The sequence below is a fragment of the Sminthopsis crassicaudata genome, chromosome X (assembly GCF_048593235.1).
Source record: "Sminthopsis crassicaudata isolate SCR6 chromosome X, ASM4859323v1, whole genome shotgun sequence".
Classification (NCBI taxonomy): domain Eukaryota; kingdom Metazoa; phylum Chordata; class Mammalia; order Dasyuromorphia; family Dasyuridae; genus Sminthopsis; species Sminthopsis crassicaudata.
This window is the reverse complement of record NC_133623.1, coordinates 5790388-5818214: the sequence shown is the minus strand read 5'-3', so window position 1 is coordinate 5818214 and position 27827 is coordinate 5790388. Positions and strand designations below refer to the sequence as shown.

The 27827-nt window shown below is 40.8% G+C and overlaps 1 protein-coding gene and 1 long non-coding RNA gene across 2 annotated transcripts in view; one reads left to right on the top strand and one right to left on the bottom strand.

The window, feature by feature from the left end:
- Nucleotides 1-3839: 3839 nt before the first annotated feature.
- Nucleotides 3840-11682, bottom strand: LOC141548712 (uncharacterized). Its single transcript, XR_012484040.1, has 3 exons — nucleotides 11547-11682; nucleotides 10405-10540; nucleotides 3840-8092 (listed from the first exon to the last, which is right to left on the bottom strand). It is a non-coding gene; the product is annotated as an uncharacterized LOC141548712 (long non-coding RNA).
- Nucleotides 6166-27827, top strand: part of ALAS2 (5'-aminolevulinate synthase 2) — a 69021-nt gene continuing 47359 nt past the window's right edge. The window contains exon 1 of the mRNA XM_074277779.1: nucleotides 6166-6441. Coding sequence (XP_074133880.1) covers nucleotides 6341-6441 — 101 coding nt within the window. The 5' untranslated portion in view covers nucleotides 6166-6340. The remainder of the gene's footprint in view (nucleotides 6442-27827) is intronic.

Below are 27827 nucleotides of genomic sequence, written 5' to 3'. Positions count from 1 at the left end.
GGAGAGCCGGAAGTCAGGCCACCGAGACGCTGGGAACGAGTGGGACGGGAGAGGCAGGCAGGGCGGCTCCGAGGGGCCGGTCCTCACCGGCCCGCTAGGGCTCCCCGACGCAGGCCGGGCCGGGCCGAACCTGCAAAAGACTCGGACCGCCCGGGACACGCCTCGGAACGGCGGGCGCGCGCTCCAAGGGAGAACAAGAGCGCGATGCCACGTACTTCCGGCGGGGAAGGGAGGTGCACTTCCGGCGGGGCCTTTCTAGGCTTGCGGGAAGAATCGCGTCTCGCTGGTAGGCGCTCGCGCGGCCGTGCATGGATGGGGCCGTCACGGCTGCGCAGAGGCAGCTTCCCTGCGGGAAGGCATTGACTGGGGTTCCAGAGCCACCTCTTGACTCCGGCTTTAGGCCAAGAGTGGCCACGCAGCGCTCTTCCCAACGGTCGGGAAAAGGGCCGGGCTGAGGAGGCGGGACTTCCGGTACCTCGGCCGACTACGGAGCGGGATTAGCTCCATTCGAGTTTCCGTTTCCTTCAAGCCTGCCTGCCCGCAAAGATGCCGGAAGCCGCCGCCTCCCTCCACCCTCATCCTCCGCCCTCTTGGTTTTCCGTTATTTGCAAATGGGCAAACTGAGGCCAAAAGCCCAATCCTTTACCGTCCCATCGCGAGCCGGTGTTGGAGTCCCATGAACTCCACTTAGCCCAATCTTTAAACCCCAGCTCCTTGGGAGAGAGCCTGTGTCCCCTTTCCTCTGAACCCTTTTATTTCTCCTACTTGGGGAGGGGGCTCTCTACTTCCTCAGGCATAAATGCTTTTTCAAAGCTTTGGGCACATCCTGTGTCGGGGGGATCAGGGACCACAGCACAGACCTTTCGCCAGGGAGAAGCTGACACTGCCTATGGGGCCCAAAGTCCTCAAATGGGGAGGGATCGCCTAATTCCTCTTCATCCAAATTTCCCCAGCATTTCAAATAGTTAATCAAGACACCGGCCGGCCCTGAGCAAACAGTTTATCCGAGCCACTTCGGGGGCTGATAAGGCCTAATGTGACACCCGAACCGAGGGCCAGGGCTAGGATGCACACTGATTTTCCACTGGGGTGCTTCAGGGTTCTAGGTCAGTCAGTGCTGAGCACTGTCCATGTAAGATCTCATCGGACTCTGACTCCAAATCTAGCACACCCACTGCCTCAATCTATTTAATTCAATAACTGGTTAGACAATTACTACAAATCAGACAAAAAAGGATAAAGAGACAAGGGAGGGCGTCTTATGTTGAAGATACTTCTATATTATCGAAGAGGGGAGACAATATGGAAACTATAAATGCAAGACGATTTGAGAAGGGAGAAAATGCTTTTCATGGAAAGTAGCAACCCAGTTGAAACTCAAATCGTGCTAATATTAATAAGAGCTAATATTTTCCATAGCGCCTTCATCTCCAGATCCTATGCTAACTGTTTTACAATTATTATTAAATAGGATTCTCCCAACAACCCTGGGAGGTAGGTGATATTATTTTACAGAAAAGGAAAACAGGGGCTACGTGACTGGTCCAGAGTCATACAGCTAGTATGTATCTGAAAACATTTTTGAACTTAGGTGTTTCTGACTTAAGTTCTCAGCACTCTAGCCACCATGCCACTCTAAGGGCCCAGGGGTCTAAGAGGTAAAAATGAGGAGGAAATGCATTCCAGGCACAAGGGGGAGTCTGGAAAAACACATGGAGGTGGGAACTTGAACTCTGAAATCATGGAACAATTGGGTCAGTCGGCCTGCAAACATTAATTTAGCAAGTACTGTTTGCCAGACATATTAAGCTTCAGGGATAAAAAGGGAGACAAAAAACCGGCCCTGCCTTCAAAGAGCTCACAATTTAATTGGGAGACACAACAAGCAAAGAATCAAATACAAGATAAATAAGAAATAATCGAGAAGGAAGGCACTGAAGATAAGAAGAGCTGTAAGAAAAGCTTCCTTACAGAAAATGGGAGTTTAGCTAGGACTTTAAGAAAGCCAGGAAAGGCAAGAGACAGTAGGGACACTATTCCAGGCATGAGTGACAGCCAGAGAGGATGCCCGGAGCCAAAAGATGGAGTACTTTATTTATGGAACAGCCAGAAGGCCAGTGTCACAGAATCAAATAAAGCATATTTGATTTGCTCTTGCAGGAAATAGGGAGTGAGTGAAATTTATTAAGTAGGGGAGTAATATAGTGAGACCTAAACTTTAGGAAGATCACTTTGGTAGCTGAATGGAGAATGAGTTGGAATGGTGAGAGTGGAGGCAAGGGAGTCCACATGTTGAAGTTGAGAAGGAACTCCAAAAGTTTGGGGTCACAGACCGGTGTTGGGAGGTGTCTCAAAAGCCATAAGGATTTCAGGGGTGACATATGGGGTTCCTATTGGGGGAAAAGCCATAGCGAGGTAGAGGAGATAAGGGGTTAAAGTCATAACAAGGACACAGTGTTCAGCCAACAACCTTGTGTGTATCTCAAACTGACCAGTACATGACCTTTAATGTCTCAAAATCTAACTGTTTTCCCTGGCCTTGCAGACAAGTTTTGGAACCAGGCCCACCACTGAGCAGTAAATCAAAACTTTAACCAAAATGCATTAATGTATGCATGATACTCTATAACACCTTCTCTGATTGATTTTTATAATTATCCTAGATTTTTTTTGTGTGTGTGGGGGCTGCTTTTGGAGACCCACTGTATAATCTGGCTGCCACCTCAGATTGCATGACAAGGATCAGAGGATCCAATGAATTGTGTGGTAGCTGTCCCAGACAGCCCCTATGTGTATAACCCAGATGATTATTAAAGGATTTCTATACTTATACTGGTTTCTTTCTTCAGAATCAATTTGCCCCTTGCTCAGGAAGGAGGAAGCTAAAAATTCTTTTGTTTGGGGTACTCTGGGCCCTGTGATAGTGAATGCTTTTTTTTGGCATTATTTCTGAGATTCAATTCAGGGCCTTAGATGGAGAAGGTGTTTATCTGTGAAAAAATTGTATTTGGCCAAGAAGGAAATGTATTTTCATAAGAATATATGTGTTTGTGGCAACAAGATTATATGAAGATCAATTCTGATGGATGTGGCTCTTTTCTACAATGAGACAATTCAGGCAGGTTCTAATGATCTTGTGATGAAGAGAGCCATCTGAGAGTATTATGGGAACTGAGCATGGTTCACAACATAGCATTTTCACTCTTTTTGTTGTTGTTGCTGGCTTTTTGTTTCTTTTCTCATTTTACTTTTAGATCTGATTTTTCTTGTGCAGCAAGATTATTGTATAAATATGTATGTATATATTGGATTTAACATATTTTTAAAAAATGTTTAACAAATACTGGATTACTCACCACCTAGGGGAGGGGGTGGAGGGAAGAGGGGGTAATTTGGAACACAAGGTTTTGTGCAGGGGTCGATGCTGAAAAATTACCCAAGTACATGTTTTGAAAATAAAAAGCTTTAATAAGAAAAATAAAATAACGAAAATATAAGTGTGTGGCTTTGATTTGGGTTGTTGGAGAGAAGGAAAAGGTTTGAGAAGGGAAGCATGAGAACTAGGAAAAAGACAAAGGGAAAAGGGAAGGAAGGGAGGGTAAAAGAAAATAGAGATAAGAATATGAGAGGAAGAAAAGATGGGAGAGAGGAGGAGAGAAAGCAAGAAAGAGAAAGATTGGGAGGAGAATAAGAACATGCTATAGGGAGGGGAGAATATTATCTTTTATAAAGGACAAGCTAAATTGGAGATTATGTCATATATATATATATATATATATATATATATATATATATATATATATATATATATATATATATATATATATATATCCATTTGAAGAAAGGAGAAGTTTTTATCCCGTAGGAGAAACATTGTTATATAGAATGGCTGTTATATAGAAGGATTAGTCTTGTCTTACTTGGCCCAGAAGACAGACCTAAGAGTGGAAATTGCAGAGAGGTCAATTTAAATGTCATTTTTGTTATTACAATGACAAAATGAAGATCCTGTTACTTCTCATTCTGCCTTGTCAAAGGAATAGAATATTAGTAGATAAAAGTTTCATTTAAAAGGAAACAAAGTGGGCTGCTTTGATGGGAAATCATGAGTGAGGCCCAAACCAGACACAAATATAATTGGAAAACAGTCAACAAAATAAAAGAAAAATACAATAAAATATATGTTTGAAGCCCAACTCTTATTACTTATGATGTGTATGACTTTTGACCATGTCTAGCTCATTCTGGGCTTGCTTCCTCAACCAGAAGAAATGAACTCTAATGAATTCACTCCTCTAGTTTTATGTCTCATCTTCTCCTTCAGCTCCAAATTTCTATTTGATTTTCCACTTTTTAGAGACATGAATTTAGTATCCTCAAATATACTTCAGCAAGAACCCTTTTTTCTTTTCACTGATACTTGTTCTCTCTCCTGTTGCTGGGCTGAACCTTTGGGCACTGAACTGCACCGCCCCCCCAAGCCAAATCAATTCCTAGTAGGAAAATCTATCATAAGGCTATTCCTGCTACGACTTTCACAGAGGAACCCATGAAAACCTCTATGAACTGACAATGGAGGGACGGGCCCAGAACAATGTATTGGTGATTTCTCCTAGGTTCACATCAGCTGCAAATCTAAAAAATAATTAAAAGTCTAGACTTCTGATCAATGCAATTCCAAATGATAGATGAAGCTCACTACTTATGTCCTGAGAGAGACTGTCTACTTAAGGTACAGAACGAACCATACATTTCTCCATACAGTTGATGTGGCCATGTATTTGCATACAGGAAGATTTTCTTTTGGTTCAATTGAGAGGAAAAGGGAAAGTGCTTTTTAATTGAAAAAATAAATGGAAACACAAAGTGCACTGGATATTACATGAAGATCTGCATTTTCATTCCAATCCCAAAGACTGGGACCCATAGCAAGTTCTTTCTCTCTAAGATCCAATTTCCTTCTCTATGATTTGGGCATAGTGCAATGCCAGAGAAACTGAGGCAAAACAGAGATCGGTTTTTAATCTTTTAATTGTGGAGAGTTTAGGCTAGTTGACTGGGAAGCAGAGAACCTTTATAGCTAACTGGGGTTTGCCAACAGAATAACCCAAGTATACAATCTTATAGGGGAAACAAAGGCAGATAAGGGAGTGAGGAGACTGGGTGAGCGGACAAGCCATAATTCCAGAAGAGGATCATAACTTAGTCCTGACCGGATAAGAGTCAAGATGAGAAGGTTGAGGGCAGGAGACAGTGAGGTGAGGGGCAATACTCAAATGGAGGGGGAATTATCCCGAGATAATGCACCTGGATTTTAAGATACAGTGGACAGAGCTTCAAGGTTTTTCCTGACTCCAGTCCTAATGGCAAGGAAAAAAGGGGTGGGGCTATAAGAATTTTATTCAGGGCATAAGAATAGTAATATTGCAACGGCCCTTCCTCACAGGGGGCATTGTGAAGAAAAATTTTGTAAACCTGGGAATTACTGTCATGATTAAAGAGAGGGATATATGCACAGCAGGAGGAAGATGCTCCATACATGCTCATTTCATTGATGGATATGATCTTGTGATAAGAATTTTTTACCCTTGATATCCTTTTATAATTTTTATTGTTTGGGGCTCAGGGCTATTTCTCCTACAACTGCTGGTTAACTAAAAGTCGGTCTTTTGTTAATATTAACCTCACCTAACCAAGACATGACTTATGGAATAGTAGTAAGGGAAGATGTCTGACATCCTGAGACAAGAAACCCAATGAGAGAAAGAAGGGAACATGGAGTCTATGAAACTTCCCCCTCAATTTTTATTTTATGGAAGAAGTTCCTTGATGCCAAGTTTTTGACATATAAAATCTCTTCCTCTTAATTAACCCACCATGATTTCTTTGAAATGCAGCCTTGTAATTTTGTAAATTAGGATTTTGTACACACAATGTTTCATCTATGCCTCTAGTCCGTTAACTAGGTTTGTTTTTTTAGCAGATGTAAGAAATTATGACCTTGACTTACTAGATTTGTTCAGCTTTCAAAACAATGAAGAAAGTATGGAATTATGACATGTATCTTTTCTGTAGCTTTTATGAGTTAAGAAGAATATACAAGATTGCAATTTGTAAAAGAATTACTTCCGTCACTGATATAATTGTTTTAGAAGAATCCTAATTGGCATTCACTTTTTTTTTGAGATCAAATCTGTGAGTAAGCACAACAAGACCTAGGTTTTTACTTCTAGAATTGCTGCATTGTCATAGATCTATTCTGGAAGGTACTACCTGCCTCATTTCTCATATAACAACTTTGGCAACTATTAGAGGAGGGTAGGAAAGTTGAAAAGTTGAGATGTTCTCCTTTTTGTACAAGAGTAAATTTGCCTTAGAGGTTATGAAGGAGAAAACCAAGTTCAGTTATAAAGACCACGGTCCCAATTGGCAGAAAGCCAGGTAAGTCTGTCTCCTGAGTGTATCCTGTGTACTTCTGTGTATTCGTCTATATTTCTAGCTTTTGTCTAGCATTTGAATAATTGATCTGTTAAAAATGGGGAGGGGGGTTCATCTGGTAGTTTCCCAGACATCCTGATGAACACGGAGAGAAAAACTCTGGATTTTAACAAACATTTTGCTGTGTTTGCCTAATTTTTCTATGGGTATATAACCAAGAGACTGGATTCTGTATTGTGGCTACTATATCTGGTTGGCACCGTGGTTCTGACCACTGGTTAAGTGGTCCTGATTCAGTGGCTCTGATGTGGTATGAAGGACTGCAGTTGGATATTCAGAGATCCCCTTTCTGGTCTGGGTCGGGTTCTGATTACTCAGTGGTTGTGCTCCTGGTAAGAATGCATATCTGGGATATACCTCAGTGTCATATTGAGGATGGGTCAGAAGTTATCTGGGAAATTTTCTTTCTGTTTACTGTCCCAATTATCTATTTTAGTGTGTTGCCATAACCAACAAAGCTTTGGATTGACATAAACATTTATTCAGAGGGGTTGGCTTCAGTGAGTTCATTGTAGCGAATTGGTTTTTAATCTGGTTGAATAATTTGGATCCAAAATAATTCTTTTGGGTCTGTTCAGATTCTGGCTTAAATATTTACGGTAAAATATTTTTTAAAATTTTAAAGTACGGGATATAGTCTGTATGTTCTTAAAGCCCATGGGTTGTCTCCTGATGAAATGGGAAAATATTTCTTTCAAAGAATCCAAATGATCAAAAGTATAGTTTCAATGCTTTCTGTGAAAAAGTTTGGACAGGATTAATGTAAATAGGTAGACTTCCTTTGCTCTGAGAAGAATCCTTTGATTTTAACATCCTGAGTGGGTTTATACTGACTATAGAAAACTAATACCTTTTTATTAGTATAATAATATACTAATTATTAGTATATTTGGGAATATTTGGGAATTTGGGACAATCCCAAGAATCAAAAATTCTGCCCTAAAAATGAAAAACAATTGGTTTTGATCCCCATCACTGCTGGTGTGTCTCTAGGATTTGATAGATAATTCTTATGCATGTGGGAAGCTTGAGTCCTGGCCCCACTCCAGGCACAAAATATACTCCCCTAACTGGTCTCCAGAAAAGAGGGGAGCAATAAGCTTATGCTGATGCTGTTCATTTGGGGTTGCCTTCTTCTAAGTGGCCAGCATCACAAGAGATGGTCATTTTAAAAAATTAAAATCTTGCACAAGCTAATTAATTTGTTTTCTACCTACTTTGGCTCAGTGGGTAGAACACTGGGCCTGGCGTCAGGTTCAAATCTGGCCTCAGATACTTCCTCTGTGTGAGCCTGAGCAAGTCATTTCACCCTGTTTGCCTTAATCCACCGGATAACCCTAAATGGCAAACCATTCCAGAATTTTTGGCAGGAAAACCCCAGGGACAATAAGGTCTGTGAGGTCCTAAAGAGTTGGACCACAAATGAAAGACTGAACAATATATTGAAAATAGCTTACCGTGTTCTCTGTGATGTTCTACGGTTCTGATGCTAAATCTCCTTCTTAATAACCACGGACTTACTTCTGCTGACCCATCAGACTTTAAGAGGACATAGGGAAAACTGCAAGATGGTCTCTTCTGTGTTTTCTCAATCCTGGTCAGTTTGACGTAGCAGAGAACAAAAAGAAATATTTTCCTCAGTTTGTATAAGTTTATGGTATTGTAAAATAGAGACTAACTTTGCAACAAAATGTTAATATCTGCATTGCAGATTTCCAAATCATGGTTTCAATGATATAGTAAATGCTAAAATATATTAGTGTACTTTTTTGGAGGGGTAGAAGAGGAGATTCAAAGCTTTCTAGGACTAAGATTACATGCAAACAGCAATTAAGAGTTTTTTCAATCACTATTTCTTTTGGAGGGCCTAAGAAAGCCTTAAAGCAAAGGAAAAATGTTTTCTGTCTGTAGCCTTTAGGCCTTATCAGGTGAAAATTGAATCTTAGAAGAATCTTTTATCTTCCTACTGCATTTTCTTTGTGAATGATCCAACAGAATTTAGGTGTTTAGATAAATCAGAGGCAAAGTCACTTAAAAGAAACAAATAGAATATACAACTCAAAATGTACAAGTTTTGCAATTAATTGGTACAACATAAGAAAGGAAAGATTCAGTGAAGTGTGAGACTGGGATCTGCTTGGAATATGAAGATGAGATGGAAATAAAGCAAAGTGTGAAGGTAAAGTGTGATATTGAATTAGAGGGTCACCAAAAAAGGGCAATTTTGAATTCAATTTACTCAAAGTCCAATATAAGGGGGACAAGGGAGAAGGTTTAAGCAAGTCTGGATGGGAATTTAAAGAAAGGTGGAGTTCCTTTGAAGCAACACAGTGTTGGAGTTCAAGGACACCCCCAAAACATTGAGGTTCAAGGGACCCCCAAATGTTGGTGGTCCAGACCAGTGTAGTGAGGTATCTCAAGAGAATTCGCAGGCTCAGACTCATCTCCAAGTCAAGGGGCAAGATTTATCATAATTGTAACGCCAAGTAAAATGGGCTAAATTCCAAGAGGAAGATAGCAAAGAACAAAGAACAAGTAGGAAAATTTATTGGGAAAAGTAAGAGAAACCTGGTGTTTCACATCATTGATAAGCTAATTTTATGGCTTAGAGGTGGAGTTGAGGAATGGCCAGGTTGTTACTCTAATTCAGTGGTCCTCAAACTTTTTAAATAGGGGGCCAGTTCACTGTCCCTCAGACTGTGGGAGGGCCGGACTATAGTAAAAACAAAAGCTCTCACTCTATCTCTGCCCCTCAGCCCATTTGCCATAACCCGGCGGGCCACATAAACGTCCTGAACAGGCGCATAGGCCTTTATTTTGAGAACCCCCTGCTCTAATCCATAGTTCCCCTGTGGAGATGGGGAAGAAACTCTTCTGGAGGTGTTAAATCTGCACCTAATTATTGATGTTCATTCGCCTCAGAAGCCCTTTATCACTGCCCAGCAGGCTGTTATCTGACAGACAACCATCTTTTGGGCTCAGAATCCTGTCTTTGTAAAACTAAGGTAAGATAGCTCAAGGGAAGACATACTTCCCAGGGGAAGTATTCCCTAGGCTGGGGATTATTATCACAATCCCAGTGGTACTATTCCTAAAAGCTGCACTACTTTGACAGTGTGAAGAGAGGTTTTGAGAGTCAAGAGTTTAACATTTGGGGAAAAACAGATTTGAGGTTTTTTGTTTTGTTTTTTAAATCTCATTGGAAAAAAAAAGTAATGGGAAACTTTTTGGAGACATGACTGTTAGTCATTTATTAATTGACAAATTTCAATCAAGTTACAAAATTTGCTAAACTAAAGTACCAAAAACTTATAGTACTAACTTTACAGCATGCATTTATTTGAGTAAAGGACATTAAAATTCTGTCCTGGTAGAAATATGTTCCAATGTTTTTATGAGGGGGGACACATATTCACAATATTATTATAATGTTCATATTTTAGGAGAGCCTCATGAGGGAACTGAAAATGTAAGACAAGCCTCATAAATCTCTGAAGCTGAGCTCCATGGAAGGAGTGGGCCCAATAATTTGAAACTGAGATTTTGGTTGGGGCAGCTAGGTGGTAGAGAGAGCACCAGCCCTGAAGTCAGGAGGACCTGAGTTCAAATCTGGCCTCAGTGATTGTCCTGGCTGTGTGACACCCCCCCCCCAAGTCATTTAAGCCCAATTGCCTCAGCAAAAAAAAAAAAAAAAAAAAAAGGAAAGAAATTGAGATTTGGGGATGATTCTATTTGTGACACTCAAATGAAATTGGATTTGAGACAAGTTTATGTTATGCAAATTTGAAACAAATGATACAAATCCAAAATTAGAATGTGGTCTCATTTAAAGTGAGATGCAGCATTCTCTTATTGGGATAATTGTGATGTTTGCTCCTCTATCAGTTATTTTTATAGAGAACTCACACAGGGCAGGTGCTCATCAGATGGTCTGAAAAATCCATACAAGGACACTCTCAAGATGTCTCTGAAGCTCTGACACGGAGACCCTGGCACGGGACTGCCCAGCATGGCGGGCCCTCATCAGAGAAGGGGCTGTGCTCTGTGTGCAAAGCAGAACTGAATTAGTCCAGAAAAGACAGGAGACATTCCCCTAAATGTTCATAGAGGCTACTTGTGCCCAACCTGTGGCAAGACCATCCCGAGCTGCTCCTGGTCTGATCAGCCACAGTCGGACATATTGTATCGGCCACAGTCGGACATAACTGTATCGACCACTCTAAAGTGGTGACGTCACCTTGGCCCTCTTCAGAATGAAGGACAATAACCTCTTTAGGTAGATCGCACCTTAACGTTTGTCATTAAAGTGATAAACTTATATGTCGTTTAACGGATCTGAGGCATAATAATTTCTGGGCCATCCATCAGTTCATTCATTCATTCATTCATTTCATTATTATATTTTATATTTATATTATATTCATTGTTTTAATTAAATATCATATATATTAATTATTTTAACAAATTTAATCAGAGGGTCCTTGGCACTCTGGGATACCAAAGACCTCCCCCCTTCCCTCCCCACGAAATTCACTGCTCTTGGAAGAGGGAAGGCTCGAACTGTTTGGACATGTACACATATATTGTATTTAATTTATACTTTAACATATTGAACATGGATTCGTCATGGGGGGGGAAGGGGGGAAAATAGAACAAGAGGTTTGGCAAGTGCCAATGTTGTAAAATTACCCGTGCAGATATCTGGTAAATAAAAAGTATTATTTAAAAAAAAAAGAAGAGGGAAGGTTCTGAGGGAAGCAAGGGACTCTGATTGGTTAGCAAGTAATGAGCGAAAATGAATTATTAGAATCACAGGCGCGGCTATTCTAATGAGGAGCCGGGGGACTACTTGCTTTTTGCTTCCAAATCACCCCAGTTTGGGGCCTTCTCATCCAATACTTTATCCTTCCACAGAGGGCTTTCCGACTTGGAGGAGGGGAAAGTTCATCCAGTCTCTTTATCAACAGCGGCTCTTAGCCTGGCTTAGTAGGGGGGCACTGGTTAGATTGGAACCTCTGACTCGAAATGCAGAGTTCCCTCCACTGTACCTTGCCGTCTCTCACGAGGAAATAGTACCCTCCGAGAGAGAAAGTCAAAGTTCTAGATGGAGAACGAGGGACACAGCAATACAGGGAGAAGAGAGGTGCAGACGGGGAACTAGGTAGCGAAGGCTGAGGGAAACAATTCGATGGGGAGGCAGCAAGATGGCAGGACGCATGCGCACCGCCCTGGTTCGTCATAGACGCTCCCTCCCCTTTGACCCGGAACTGCTTCTTAGCTCAGCGGTTCTAGAACGCCGCAACTCTTCGCCTACCGTCGGAAAATGAACACACCCTCTGGGGCGGCCCTTGGGATTTGGGCGGCACCGGGCGGAGTCTGCTTCTTCCAGCTCTCCAACTCAGTTTCACCAAGATCCGACCCGTAGTTCCGGTTCCTCCTTCCCTCCCAGAAGGTCGTCCGGGCGCTTTCGCAGCTACTCTAGGACCCCGGAGGTATCTTACGTCTCAGTGGTTTCCTGGCGCCTGGTTACCCGGATAAACTAAGGGCCCGGTGTTGGGAGGGCCTTCCGAGCTGGACATACCCAAGGCGGACAGAGTCTATCTAAATCACCTGTCATACACATGGGGGAACTGAGGCTCTAGGATCGCAAAATGGCTAATAGGGATTGGAAGAAACAGTAATTCCAGCCCCTCGCTTTATGAAAAAAACGGGCCTAGAACAGGAAAGGGACATTTAGGGTTCAGGTTCAAAGGTCCAGTCCCCTGATTTTACAAGGGAAGGGGCAACATGGAGAAAGGTGGAATATTAGAGCAGGGCGGGGCTTGCCGAGCAAGTGCAAAGACGTCAGTTCGGTGAAGGGAGTGGGCGGGGCAGGGGGACGCGGGTGCTCGCCCATATTCCTATCGTGCTGATGAGGGCACGGCGTAACCTCCGTGGTTCCCCCCCTTCGCATGTAAGGAACTATATGCCCCCTCCTACCACAAGGGTCCTTAAGAGACAGCTGGCAGCACCGTGGCCATAGCAATGGATCTGCAGTTGGGAAGATCTCAAGACACAGTGTGCAAGTCACTGAACCTGTTTGCCTCAGTTTCCTCATCTGTCAAATAAAATGACAAATCGCTCCCAGGGTTAGGAGGATCACTTAAGATATTTGTAAAGTGCTTAGTACATTACCTGACATAATAATAGATTAGTAGATAGTAGTTGTGAATTCTATTTCCTCTCCTCCCTTCTGAATCCTGGGGGGAAGTAGGAGACCGAGAGAGAAGTGGGGGTGATGGGCCCTTTTGATAAGCCGCTAAAGCCTTCTCTTCTCAGTGTGTGTTAGAATGTGTTCATTAAACATAGGCTTACCAATGACACTAACGTTTGGTGAAAAATACACGTGGCCTTTTCTCCCCATCCCAAGTTCCCACTTCCCTGAATTGAAATCAGTCCACAGTTGGGAGTCTAACCCTCAAGGTCAAAATCCTGTCCTGCCGAGGAAAAATCCCTTTTCTCACATACCCAGCAATCAGTGGGGTAGACTCCTGGAAAGGTCAGGTGCTTTTTGGTTTTGTCTCTGTAGCTGCTTAATAAATAATAATAATATTTATTTAAATGATTATATATATATATATATTTATATATTATTATATATTTATTTAATAATATTATATATTAATAATAAATAAATAATAAAGAAATTGTCCAGAATGGAATTGGAAAGACAGTGAAATGTACTGGAAAGAGCCCCGACTGTGAAGGCCCAGAGCTTGAGTTAGATTTCCTGGCTCTGTTCAACCAATTACACTGCCATTTCTTAAAGTCAAGATTCTTTTCTGACCCATTTGGTTCTAAGTAAAATTGTATGCTTAACATGAGTGGGAGACAGCACATTTTACCTTCTGAATCCAATTCTTCCTGTGCAACAAGAAAAATGTACAGTTCTGCACACATATATTGTATCTAGGATATACTATAACACATGTAACATGTATGGGACTGCCTGCCGTCTAGGGGAAGGGTGGAGGGAAGGAGGGGAAAAGTCAGAACAGAAGGAAGTACAAGGGATAATGTTGTAAAAAATTACCTATGCATATGTGCTGTCAAAAAAAGTTATAATTATAATAAAATAAAATAAAAATGTTTATTTATAATAAATGTTATAATAAAATAAAATAAAAATGTTATATTTATAATAAAAGTTATAATAAAATAAAATTAAAATGTTATATTTATAATAAAAGTTATAATAAAATAAAAAATGTTATAATTATAATAAAATTAAAATGTTATAATTATAATAAAAGTTATAATAAAATAAAATAAAAAATGTTATAATTATTATAAAAGTTATAATAAAATAAAATAAAATAAAAATGTTATAATTATAAAAGTTATATAAAATAAAAAATGGTTACATTTATAATATAAGTTATAATAAAATAAAAATGTTATAATAATAGTTAAATAAAAATATTATATTTATAATAAAAGTTATAATATAATATAAATATTTATATTTATAATTAATATAATTGATATTAGAAAATGTTATAATATAATAAATTAAATGTTATAATTATTATTAATAATGTTATAATATAATAAAATAAAAATGTTATATTTATAATAAAAGTTATAATAAAATAAAATAAAAATGTTATAATTATAATAAAATAAAAATGTTATAATTATAATAAAAGTTGTAATAAAATGAAATTTAAAATGTTATAATTATAATAAAAGTTAAAATAAAATGAAAATATTATAAGTATAATAAAAGTTATAATAAAATAAAATAAAAATATTATAATTATAATAAAAGTTATAATGAATAAAATAAAAATGTTATAATTATAATAAAAGTTAAAATAAAATAAAATGTTATAATAAAAGTTATAATAAAATTAAATAAAAATATAATTATAATAAAAGTTATAATAAAATAAAATTAAAATGTTATATTTATAATAAGTTATAATAAAATAAATAAAAATGTTATAATTATAATAAAAGTTAAAATAAAATAAAAATGTTGTAATTATAATAAAATAAAATAAAAATGTTATATTAATAATAAAAGTTATAATAAAATAAATAAAAATGTTATAATTGTAATAAAAGTTAAAATAAAATAAAAATGTTATAATAAAATAAAATAAAAATGTTATATTTATAATAAAAGTTATAATAAAATAAAATGAAAAAGTTATAATTATAATAAAAGTTATAATAAAATAAAATAAAGAATGTTATAATTATAATAGTTGTAATAAAATAAAATAAAAATATAATTATAATAAAAGTTGTAATAAAATAAGATAAAGAATGTTATAATTATAATAAAAGTTGTAATAAAATAAGATAAAGAATATTATAATTATAATGAAAGTTGTAATAAAATAAAATAAAAATGTTATAATTATAATAAAAGTTGTAATAAAATAAAAATGTTATAGTTATAAAAAAAATAAAATAAAATGTTAGAATTATAAAATTAACAAAAATAAAAACATTAATTAAAAAAAAGATGAGGGAGAGAAGGAGAGAGGGAGAGAATCCATTTCTTAGGCCCTTTCCAGCTGTCTGTCTTATGATCCTACAAACCAAACCTCAGAACACATGAACAAAAGTCTGGTAGGCAGTCCATTGATCACATAGGTAGCCCTCAGAGGAAGGTGACTAGGATGAGAATTGCAGATATGACAAAGAGGAATTAGGTGCAGAAAATGGAGAGAGGATGGTTTAGGAGGATTGTGACTATTGCCTTCAAATATATGAGAAAGTAGTGTGCACAGGGAAGAACTAGGAATAATGGGAAGAAGTTATGGTACAGCTGATCTTGTGCTACTTATAAATGGAATCGGCTAGATCCATTTCAGAGTTGGAAGGGACTTCCAAGGTCACTTAGGAAAGGATTTCATTTGTTATGGGGATATATTCAGTAAGCAGGAAGATACAAGGTGCTAGGAAGGGATACGTTTGGGGGCTGGTAATAATATCCAAGACCACTTTCAGAAATGTGACCAGAGGCCAGAAGCTGTGACCATGCGGACATCATGGAGGCAGTGTGGTAAGAGATGAGATTTGACTATTTGGGTTCTAAGCCCTGGTTTTCTTATTTACTATGTGACTGAACCCAAGTGGCTACCCTCCTCTGGGATTCAGTTTCGTCATCTGTAAAATGGGGACAACACTTCCATTATGCATCTTACAAAATGATGCAAAAATGGGAGCTTATTGGACAGGGGAAGAAGGAAGAGAGGCAAAGGAGACAGAGTAAAAGAGATACTTAATAATAAATGGTTCCCATCAAATTATATCAATGGACAATGTCCACAGCAACAGTCAGAATTGTTTTGCCCAGCACATGATAGATGTTTAAGAAATCCTTGTTAATCAATTGTTACTTGGAGTCTAATAGTAATAGTAATCATGGTTAACATGAATATAGCACTTTAAAGGTTACAAATCACTTTACATATATCTCTTGATTCTTCCACGGGTCTGCTAAGTATTGTTAGCTCCATTTGACAGATGACAAACCTGAGGCTGAAAGACATTGGCACCTAGCTGATAAATGAGATTCAGGATCTGAACCTATTTCTCTTAACTCTGAGAACACAATTCATTCTTTTTTTTTTCCTCAAAAAACTTACATTTTAACAGTAGAAATAACAAAAACATATGCAAGTACATACAAAATGAATACAAAAAGTAAATACAAGGTAATTAAATAGAAAGTAAAAAGGAAGATGGACATTAGCATTTGGAGTTATTAAGAAAAGTATTGTATAGAAGGTGAAATTTGAGGTTTTTTATGAAGAAAGAAAGCTTCATACAGAAAGTGAAACTTTTTTTTCATAATTTAAAAATTTTTATTATAATTTTTTTTTTTTTTTTTTTGCTGAGGCAATTGGGGTTAAGTGACTTGCCCAGGGTCACATAGCTAGGAAGTTGTTTATTATTATTATTATTATTATAATTACTATTATTATTATAACTTTTAATGACAGTACATATGCATGGGTAATTTTTTTCTTCTTTTTTATTTTATTTATTTATTTTTTATTATTATAGCTTTTTATTTACAATACATATGCATGGGTAATTTTTACAATACTGCCAATTGCCAAGCCTTTTGTTCCAATTTTTCCCCTCCTTCCTCCCACCCTCTTTCCCCCAGTTGGCAGGTTGACCAATACATGTTACATATGTTAAAGTATAAATTAAATACAATATATGTATTCATGTCTAAACAGTTATTTTGCTGTACAAAAAGAATCCTGGGTAATTTTTCACATTATCCCTTGCACTCACTTCTGTTCTGACTTTTCCCTTCCCTCCTTCCACCCCCTCCCCTAGATGGCAGGTAGTATTATACAGTTATACATGTTAAATATGTTATAGTATTTTTTTTTGTTTTTGTTTTTTTTTGGGGGGGTTGTTTGTTTTTATTTTTTATAGTATATTTTAGATACAATATATGAACACAATTCTTTCTACTGTACAAATCAACTTAGTTAAACTGAATCAAGTTGGCTTTTTTTTTTAAGTATTGACAAGCATTGATCCCTGAGTCCTGCCACTAAAGCATTTCACAATTTCATTTGAATCTTTCAAAGGGAACATATTTATAAGTTAGCTTCTCTACATTTATTATGCTTAGAGAATTACTTTCAAGCGTGATGCTGAATAAGATTCAAGTTCTGGCTAAAGATCTTATCACATTCATTGCAATCATAGGGTTTCTTTCCATTATGGATCCTCTGGGGTTTAATAAGGATGGAGTTCCAACCGAAGGTTTTGCTACTATCAAATTGCCATTCATCGCGACTAAAGACCTTTTCTTTTTTTTTTTTTTAATTTAGAATTTTTTCCCACAGTATATATGCATGAGCAATTTTTTTATAACATTATTCCTTGTATTCATTTTTCCAAATTATCCCCCCCTTTCTCCACTCCCTCCCCCTGATGACAGGCAATCCCATACATTTTACATGTGTTACAATATAACCTAGATACAATATATGTGTGTAAATCCCATTTTCTTGTTGCACAGCCACTAAAGACCTTTTCACAAATCTGACACTCATAGGGTTTCTCTCCACTGTGACTTTGCTGATGCTGGACAAGGGCCACGCTCTACCTGAATCCCTTCCAACACCCCTCACTAAGAACTTTCTGATGCTGGCTGACATCTGCTGAACCCTGAAAGGCTTTGCCACATTCACCACACAATTAGGTTTCTCCACACTCTGGCCTTTCTGGTGCTGAATGAGGTCTGGGCTTCTTCTAAAAGCCTTCCTACATTTGTTATATTCAAAGGGTTTCTCTCCACTGTGAATTCACTGATACTGGACAAGGGCCACACTATACCTGAATCCCTTCCCACACTCTCCACTGTGAACTTTCTGTTGCTGGCTGATGTCCAGTGTCCCCTAAGATTTCTCCACACTGTGGCCTTTCTGGTGCTGAATGAGGTCCGAGCTTCCTCCAAAGGCCTGCCTACATTCGGTACATTCAAAGGGTTTCTCTCCACTGCGAATTCTCATATCTTTTATGAAGAAAAAAAACTCAAAACCTTTGGCACATGTGCTGCATTCATAGGGTTTCTCTCCACTGATGATCAGTAAAAACGGAGCTACAATTAAGGCCTCCCCACATTCATTGCTATCATAAGGTTTCTCTCTGCTGTGTGATCTCTGATGGTTAATGAGATTGGAACTCTTACCGAAAGCTTCCCACACTTTTCTCCCACAAGAATCCTATGATTTGGAAGAAACTCTGAACACTTTTTGACACTAAAAATCTGTTATTTGTTTCTCTGGAGTCTCTGTTCCATAAATTCTTTCTCGGGTTATTACGTTTGAAGTTCTCTTATACAATGCTTTGGGGAGGTCTTCCTGTCCCGAGGTCATTTCTCCCCAGGGCCACTGTCCCATGATGGAAACTTCTGTTCTGGGAAGGGGAGAGCCTTAATTTCTTCTGGGAGGCTTTTTCTGCTGCAAATCTACATTTGTATGTTATACTCAAAAGTTTCTCCTAAATTGGGGAGAACAGCCCTTGAAAGTCCTAGCCATAACCTATCCTATGAGGCTACTTCTTCAGAAATGTCTCGCTTCAGAAAAGACCATCTTCTTGCAGTTTTGTCACCTGAAATGACAAAGAAAGAAATCCCACGGGCCATATTCATACAGTGCGTTCATGTTTCTAAAGCGGATTACTTGGAACACATAGGTAGTGTAAGGATTAACATCACCTGACAAGGAAAACTCAGGCCAGCAAAACTCTCCTGCCTCCACTGTGCTATACATCTCCTCTCCCTTTGCATATGCTGTCAGATGTAGTTCATGTTGCTTAACAGTTTTTCACTTAAAGGGAAGAGAGGGAAGGGGAAAGGAGGGAGGGAGGGAGGAAGGAAGGAAGGAAAGAAGGAAGAAAATGAGCAAAAAACAAAAAAGAACCTTGACCACAGAAAGCTGCTATGATGACAGGAACAAAACACATCTATGCAAAACCTCAAAGAGGGATATGAATTGGACCTTTCTGGAAGAGCTCAAAAAGGATTTTAAAAGACAAAAGATGTAGAATACCATTGCCTTTCTCAGGGTAGCTCCTTCCAGTGGCAAGGAGAAAATAAAAGGAGGATGGGCAGGTGACTACAGAGGAAGAGGCATCAGCCCAGGGTCACTTCTGGGGAAAGTTTGGGCTTGGCCCCAGAAGGCAGAACAGAACAATGGGTGCAAGTTATTGGGAGGCAGATTCCCCATCTCCACAACTTGGACAACTTCCCTTAAGTCTTAGTGCAGCCTCAGCTGTTTACCCAACATGGAAATTCTCCAACTTGAGGCGGGAGGAGCACCCCTGCTCAAGGCTTTGAGCTTCCGTTCCACTCTAAGGTTCCTCTATCGGGCCTCAGTTTTCTCCTCTGTAGAATGGTTCCCCTCATTTCTTGACATTTCCTAATCAAAGATAGTGGTGCTCGTTTTTTTTGGTAAATGATTTGCTAATGAAACATAGAGAAGAAGGGGAAGCATTAGACTAGAGAGCCAGAGACAGGCGACCCTGGGAAAGTCCCTCAACCCGTTTGAGTCTGTGTTTCGTAAGTAATGGCGTGAGGGCCATGACTCCTGCACTGGCCTCTGGGAGAACAGCTCTGCCAGATGTGCATGTAGCCTAGAGATGGGAGTGGTGCTTCTGCTGCTGCTTCCTCCAAGGCTCGGCTTCTCATTTCTATCTGCAGCAAGTTAGTTGCCATAGGTCGAAACTCATCTTTCATTTCTGGGCTTTTCTTTCCTGACTTCCGCCTCCTGCTGCACTTTCCGGAGGACATTCTTCCCATCTCTGCCCCTTTGCTTAAGCCGCCTTCCCCACAATCACATCTGGCCCCAGCATAGCTGACTGAAGAGCTTGGCTGCGGCTCTCGGCTCCAAGGGATTTCCTCCTCATTTGATTTCAGGCCGGAACTTTGGAGAAGCTCCATGCTGGGAAGTACCTCCAAGGCCATCCAAACCCACCTGTACCCTGCTGGGAAGTCCTGCTTTTCCTTCTGTACTCAGGGCTTATGAAGCCCCTTCTTGGGGGCTGGTACCCTGTGATGGCAGATACCTTCCCTGGCCTTCACCACCACTGAGCACTGACATCCGAGCTGTTCTCTCTGAGCCTCATCTATCCCGATGTCTCTTTCTTTTACTCACTGGAGAGGGAATTTCTTTTGCTGGTCTCAGGCCCAGCCAGGGGATCCAGAAGCCCATGGCTTTTTCTTTTGTTCCAGCCAATAAATCAGCTCTGCTTCGCAGAATAAGGCCTCCTGAATGGAAATGGAAGTAGAGATCATCACCTGGGATTGGAACACAGCTATTCTGAACCCCTCGGGTGGGAGCAAAGAGAAGAGGGAGCAAAATGCCAGAAGGTACATTAGAGAGGCCCAGGATGGACTCTTAGGGACTCTCAGGTATGCTACCACTGACTAGGATATAGCAAGGGGATTAATGAGCACAATGTGAAAGACCAACTAAGGAGTAGAAAGAAAACAAAGCAATGGATTTGGGTTTGGGGACCCCAGCTTGAATCCCAGCACTATTATGAACTACCTGTGTGACCTTGGACAAATGTTTTCTTTCCCTCAGTTTCCTCATCAATAGGACCAAGAGGCTGGCCTGTGTGATTCCGAAGGCCCTCTCTCTGGCTCTAGGTCCAAGGTATCTTTCCAGACCTATCTATTCCATCCAAGGTCACAGTACTCCAGTAAAGGGGCTGTCCCTCTAGCTTGCTCCCTTCTCTGCCTTGGCTCTCTATCCCCCACCTCAATCAGTTGGACTGTTTCTTAACCTTCAGGGAAACCTTCCCCATCACACTGACCAGCAGAGGAAAAGACAAACAAAACACAGTTTTTTTGGCCTAGACTCTCTGTGTCTATTTTCTGATTATGGCTCTTCCTTCTTACTCTGCCTGTCCTCTGGGAAATCCTCTCCACCTTGCTTCCCCTGGTATCTGGAAACTTTGGTAAACAAAAACATTCGGAACTCAGAAAACAGCCAGCTTCCCCAGAAATATATAAGAGCGAAACCACAGGGCAATGCTGTCAAACTCAAAGAGACAGAGGATCCCTGTGGGCTGCCCAAATACTGACCTATAGAACCATGGATTAACATCAAACAGTCAGCCTTTTTTTAAGTACTTACTATGTGCCAGGCACTGGGCTAAGAGCCGGGGATAACAAAAGAGGCAAAAGGTGGTCCCTGCCCCTCAATCGAATAGGGGAGACCCCACAAAAACCTAGATATCCACACTGAGAAATGCATTGAGGACAGGAGAAATAGTCCATTGAGGACAGGAGAAATAGGAAATAACGGAACAGAGAGAAGGCCTTGGGAATGAAGCAGGGTGGGGGTGGCTTCCTGGAGAAAGGGGCATTTTTAGTTGTGACTTAAAGGGAGCCAGGGAGGTCAGTGGGCAGAGTGGAGAAGGGAGAGTAGAGTACTCCACACCGGGAGGACAGGCAGAGAGAATGCTCAGAGCTGAGAGATGGAGTCATGTTGTATTTTTATTTATTATACTAAACTTTTGCATTTTAATCTGCTTCACCCCGGCTGCTTTGGCAAATGAGTTTGACATGCCTGCTGCAGTGTATCAGCCGCCAGGGGATGTGAGCAGACAGTTCTCAGAAATAGAATCATAAACTAGAAAGAGCCACATGAAACACTGCTCCAAGTCACCACTGGCCTTCAATTAAACAAAAAAGGGCCCAGAAACTGACTGGAGCATCTTATTCTTTTTATAAGCATGGCAGAACATCAGAGCTGAGAGGCGCCTGAGAGAGTATTACACTCCAAGCAACTGACACTTAGGGATAAAGCATCTGTTCAAGGCCACACCCATCAGAAGCAAGAGGGCAGCTTGGGAGTCCCAGCCTCCCTGCCTCCCAGCATGCTGCAGTCTTGGCCTAATGTTCTCACCACATCAGGTCCTTCTCTGCACTGTGCTCAGTGTTCTACACACTGCCTGCAGCTGCTTCCACAAAGAGAAGGCACAGACAAATCTGTGCAGAGCATGATCCTAGAATGAACTCTTATCTCAGAGCCAGCCTCCCTAAAGTCTGGAAGATCCATCACTTTTTTTGCTGCTTTGTAATCCAGTTAACTAAAACCTACCTACCTTATTAGATTGTAAACTATTGGTGGATAAGAATTTTATTTTATTTAGAGTTTTGTTCCTGGATCTTTTAAAGACCTGGTAAACAATCCACAGATCAATAAACATTTTCAACAACCTTTGATTTGGGAATACCAGGAAATAATGATAATGATAATAATCCTTCTACACTACACTCCTTGTAGTGGGAAGGTGATCCTGGGTTCTCAGTGGTCTGCAAACTTTGTCAGGTTTCACCAAGTTTGATGTGTCTTTCCTTGGAGGGCCAGCAGAATTGACTGTGGAGAGGCTCATTACTAGATGAATTTTTCAGCCATGACAACTCACAAGGTCATTTGAGGCAGGCAGGGGTCAATACACGGAAAAGATCAGTTTCTTTTTTTTTTTTTAAACATTAATTATAATTTTATTTTATTTTAAACTAATAGCTTTTTATTTTCCAAATCCATGCAAAGATAGTTTTCAATATTCACCTTTGCAAAACCTTGCCTTCCAAATTTTTTCCCTTTTTTCCTCTTACCCCCTCCCATAAACAACAATCAATCTGATATAGATGAAACGTGCAATTCTTCTAAACACATTTCTAAACATATTTCCATATTCACCATACTGTGCAAGAAAAAATTAGATCAAAAGGTGAAAGAAAAAAAAAAACCAAGCAAACAACAACAGTGAAAATACTATGCTTTGATCCACACTCAGTTCCCACAATCCTCTCTCTGGGGGGCTCTTTCTATCCCAACTCTATTGGAATTGGCCTGAATCACCTCATTGTTGAAAAGAGCCACATCCATCACAATTGATCATCACACAATCTTGTTGATACTTTGTATCCTGTTCTCTTGGTTCTGCTCGCTTCACTCAGCATCAGTTCATGTAAGTCTTTCCAGGCTTTCTGAAATCATCCTGCTCATCATTTTTTATAGAAATTCTTATTCCATTACATTTATATACTGTAGCATCCACTCAACTTCCAGTTCCTTGCCACTACAAATAGAACATGCTACAAACATGTGGGTCTTTCCCCCTTTTATATGAAGATCTTCAATTTCTTAAATTTACTATTTAGCTTTGTTCTTACATTCATTACCACAACCAAATGAGGAAGCTAAGACACAGAGCCTGGATTGCTGGAGGCAGGCTTCGGTTTACCTGGAAGCAGTAAGGGCCCTCTGAGTGGAACCAGCTGCTTCCATTCTTCTGGGGTAAGATACACAGTCACATTATTAAATGAGCCCTGAAACAAGAACTCTTACTGCCCTGTGGATAATCCCTTGGATCTGCCCTGGGTCACTGGCTCCCCTGGGTTGTGGTTCTCTGGAATGATTCCATCTGGTGCACTGAAGGAAAAGGAGTCATGAATGAGATCGAGTTTTTTGTTTAACTCCTCCAGGAAGTGGACTCCCTTTCATACTAAGCAAAGGTGGAAAGCAAAAACAGCCAGCATACTCCTATTTTGGAAGAGATGATCCAACTGGGGTTTGTGGGAATAGGCCTTTTTTTTTGCGAGGCACACACCTAGGGAGCAGCTATGGGCTCCACATGAAAGGGATCCTTGAACTGCAGAAGATGAGGGCCTCCTCACTCAGGTAGGGGGTAGGCACACTTGCATCAGGACCATATCCCCTCTGATCAAGGGCTCAATGAGAGATCTCATCAGGGTCCTGAAGGAGGAAGCTAAGGCAAATTTGCTGAATGGAAAAACAGGGATTTCTCTTCCTTATGCATCAATCTGATTTTTGTGTTCTCTACACTAATCAGCTCAGTGGCTCCCTAGAGCTCCCGGGCAACTCAATTCCCTTCCATGGGAAGGGAATTTCCCCATCTGAAAAATAAGGGTTTGGGACTAAGCAGTTCCTATGTTCCTTTAAATCCCAGTTCCTATGTTCCTTTAAATCCCAGACTCCTTCCAAATAAAGTTCACACTCATTTTCATGGCAGTCTCTGTCCCCTCCCACCTTCTCCAGCTCATTGCTCCCTCAATCACTATCTCTTCACAAATCTTGAACCTATCACTATCTGCTGATTCCTTCCTTTCTGCTTTCAAATATGTCCATCTCCTTCACCTTTAAAAACCCTTCAGTCAAAGTGATGAGGTAAAGTCTAGTTTTTGGGGTTCCCTTTGAAGGAACCAAGAATATGATGAGGTTTAGATTTTGGGATTCCCTTTTGTAGCGAACCAAATGATAAGGTCTAGATTTAGGGAAAATGAGATTAGGGTTTCTGGTGGTCAGGGAGTTAAATGATAAGGTCTAGTGGCAGTTTGGGGTTCAGGGAACCAAATGGAGAGGTTTGGCTCCCCTGCATCCCCTTGGGATTTGGCACAAGGGTAGGGGGTCTGGGGAACCCTCTTCTTGGCGCAGAGATTCTCTGTAAAGGAATTTACAAACCCAAAAACCTAGATTGATAAAAGAGGTTTATTATAGGGATTGGGAAGTAAGGTTAGAAATCCTGACAGAGGCATAAAAGGGAAATAAGTGAGGGTAGCACTGGAAAGGAAATTATCCAGTGGGCAGAGGCTTCCTTAGCACAGCATGGCATAGCATGGCATGCTTAGAACCTCTGCAAAGGGAGGATTTTAGATGGGCTCTTTTATAATAGGAGCTTTGGCTACAAGCTGAAGGGGGCTAATGGGTGGTTCATCCACAAGCTGGGTTTCAGCTTGAGCTGAATTTGAATAGAATTGAATGAGTTTCTTTAATTCCATAGGGTTGGAATTCTTTTTCTCGGGACCGGAAGCAACCCTACCTAGATAAGGGAATGAAATTGTTTGTCCCTTGGGCGGGGTCCCTCACTGTGGCAGAGTTGAAGGAGATTTTCTCCTTCAAGGAGTTTGAGTTTCCCCGTCCCTTCTTCTAAAGCACCGTTTCTTCATAGTTAGCAATAATCTCTTAATTATCAATTTTTTTTAAAACTTCAGTCTTCATCTTCCTCAACCTCTTTGTTGTACCCACATTTGGTGCTGTTGACCCCTTCTCTCCCTGGATAAACTGTCTGCTCACATGTGAATGGAAGACCGTGTCAGAGGGAAGGCATCAGCAGCTAGGGGGTAGGGCAGGAAAGGCCGAATTATCTTGTTTTTAAAGCAGCTTTAAAAACAATTCTCTTTAATACAAAACATCCCCTCCTTTTGTTCTTTTTCACAATTTAGCTTTGAGGTCACAGGTATTTGAGCTGAGACTAGAAGATGGGAGATGGGAGAAGAAGGGAGAGAATATTCCAGCCAGGAGAAACAGCCAAAGGGGCAGAGACTGGAATTGGACTATCAGGATGTGAGTTAATAGAAGGGGATTATAGAGTTTGCAGTGCAAAGTGTTAAAAAAAAAAAAGAAAAAAAAAACTGAAAAGTTAGGAAGGAGTCAAGTCATGAGAGGTTTAAAGTACCAAAAGTAACTATTTTTAAATTTGGGGTAACAGGGAGCTAGTGGCGTTTAAGAGGATGGAGGGGGGTCAGGGTAGACCCCTGGAGTGGAGAGTGGATTGATGTGGGGAAGAGCTTTGAAGCAAGAGAAGAGCATTGAGCCAATGAGATGGCTAGGATGCCATGGACATTTAAAGCTCTTAGGCAGCTGTCCAGCAGGAAGGAGGCTCTCAGGCTGTCCTGGCCTCAGTTTCCCTCTCTATAAACAGGGGATGAGCACAGAGGAGGCACTGACGCTCATTTATGGTTAATGGCCAAGTTCGGGGGGCTGGCATCCGCTGCGGCCCCGCCCTCCACTTAGAGGGTGTCGGAGGACTCCCAGGCTAGCGCAGGGAGGCGGCCCAGAGCGCATCTGCGCAGGCGCGGCTGGGAAATGCTACGGAGCCCCGGAGGGGACGAGAAGGAAGGGGAGTGAGCCCCAGTCAGACCCTGGAGAGCTCCAGGCATCCAGGCCTGCAGCACAGGCGCCTCAGACTCCTGGGGAGGGGGAGGCAGGGAAGGATGAAACTTGCCTCCGCGCTTCATACATTCACACTCCAAGGCCCCGGAAAGCACCGCCGCTACCGGAAGTACTCCCGAATCCATCCCTGCTCTGAGCCGGCTTTCCCGCCTTCCTAGGGGAACTTCCATGCCGCTCTAGGCAGCCAAGGCAGCCAACATCTCGGTGGTGCGCCCTGGCCTCTCCCCGCCCAGCTCGCTTTAGAAGGGGCGGAGCGTTCCCCTCGCCTCCCGTCGCCTTGGAAACTGCTCTGCTCCTATGGCCAAGTTGACAGAGGACCAAAATTGTCGATGCTGTCGCTCAGCGGGGTCGGCTTCGCTGTGATCCCGTTTGGGGTTTTCTTGGTAGAGATACCAGTTTGCCATTTCCTTCTCCATCTCATTTTGCAGATGGGGAAACTGAGGCAAGCAGGGTGACGGGCTTTGGGCAGACAAGCCCATGATTGCATTGCTGGGGGAGCTGTGACCGTTCTCCCACCATTCTGGAGAGAGATTTGGAGTCTGCGCCCCAAAATCACAATCTAGCTAGTCTTTTGGAAGCATTTTGCAAGCCACCCTCACCACCACCTTAGAAAGTAGGTGCTATATAGTCCCTACTGATGAGGCTGCCTGACTTGCCCAGGGTCACACAGCTAATGAGACTCTAAGACTGAATTTGTCTCTCCTGACTGCAAATGCGACACTCCAACCCCTATCCCCAGCTTCTTAAACTGTGCTTCATGACTCCATATGGGGGTCTCATAGCCAAATGTGGGAGTTGAGAAACTCGGCTTTATTATCGTAAATATTTCATTTGTATACCTGTTTTATATACCTATAAACCCAGGGTCATGTAAAAACTTCTCAGGTGCAAAGGGGTCACCAGTTAAAAAAAACTTTAAGAAGCCCCACTCTGTACCACTGCCAGTTACCAAATTATGCACATCCTTTGTTGACTCAGGGATACCGTCACTAGACTTATGTCCCAAAGAACACAAAGAGGAAAGGAACCCATCTGTACAAAGACACTTACAGCAGCTCTTTTTTTTGCTATGGCAAAGAATAGGGCACTGAGGGGGTGCCTGAGAATTGAAAAATAGTTAAGTAATTGTGCTTTATGAATGTGATTCTGTCAGGGATGATGGAGAAAGGAGCTGTGAATAAGATCAAGCTTTTTCTCTTTAACTTCTCCTGGAAGTGGGCTATCTCGTGTTAAACGATGGGGGAAAATAGAGCCATCATACTATTTTAAAAGAAATGATCCAATTGGGGGTCTGTGGAAATGGGCCTATTTTTTGCTAGGCACACCCCTGGGGACCAGCTATGGTCTCCACATGAAAGGGATCCTTGAACTGCAGAAGGTGAGGGCTTCCTCACTCAGGTAGAAGGTAGGCACACTTGCATCAGGACCATATGCCCCCTGATCAGAGGCTCAATGAGAGACCCTGATTTCTGGTGATATCTCATCAGGGCCCTGCAGGAGGCAGCCAAGACAAATTTGCTGAATGGAAAAACAGGGATTTCTCTTCCTTATGCATCAATCTGATTTTTGTGTTTTCTGCTCTCATGGATCCTTAGAGCTCCTGAGCAAGTCAAGTCCTTTCAATAGGTCTCCATTTCCCCATCTGAAAAATAAAGGATTTGGACTAAGTGATCTCTAAGCATTAATACTGTACTATTAGTATATTGTAGGAAGTGAGAAAGGGTGGTTTTAAAGAACCCTAGGAAGACGTTATGAAATGATGCAGAAGGAAGTGAGCAGAACCAGGAGGATAATTTATACAATAAC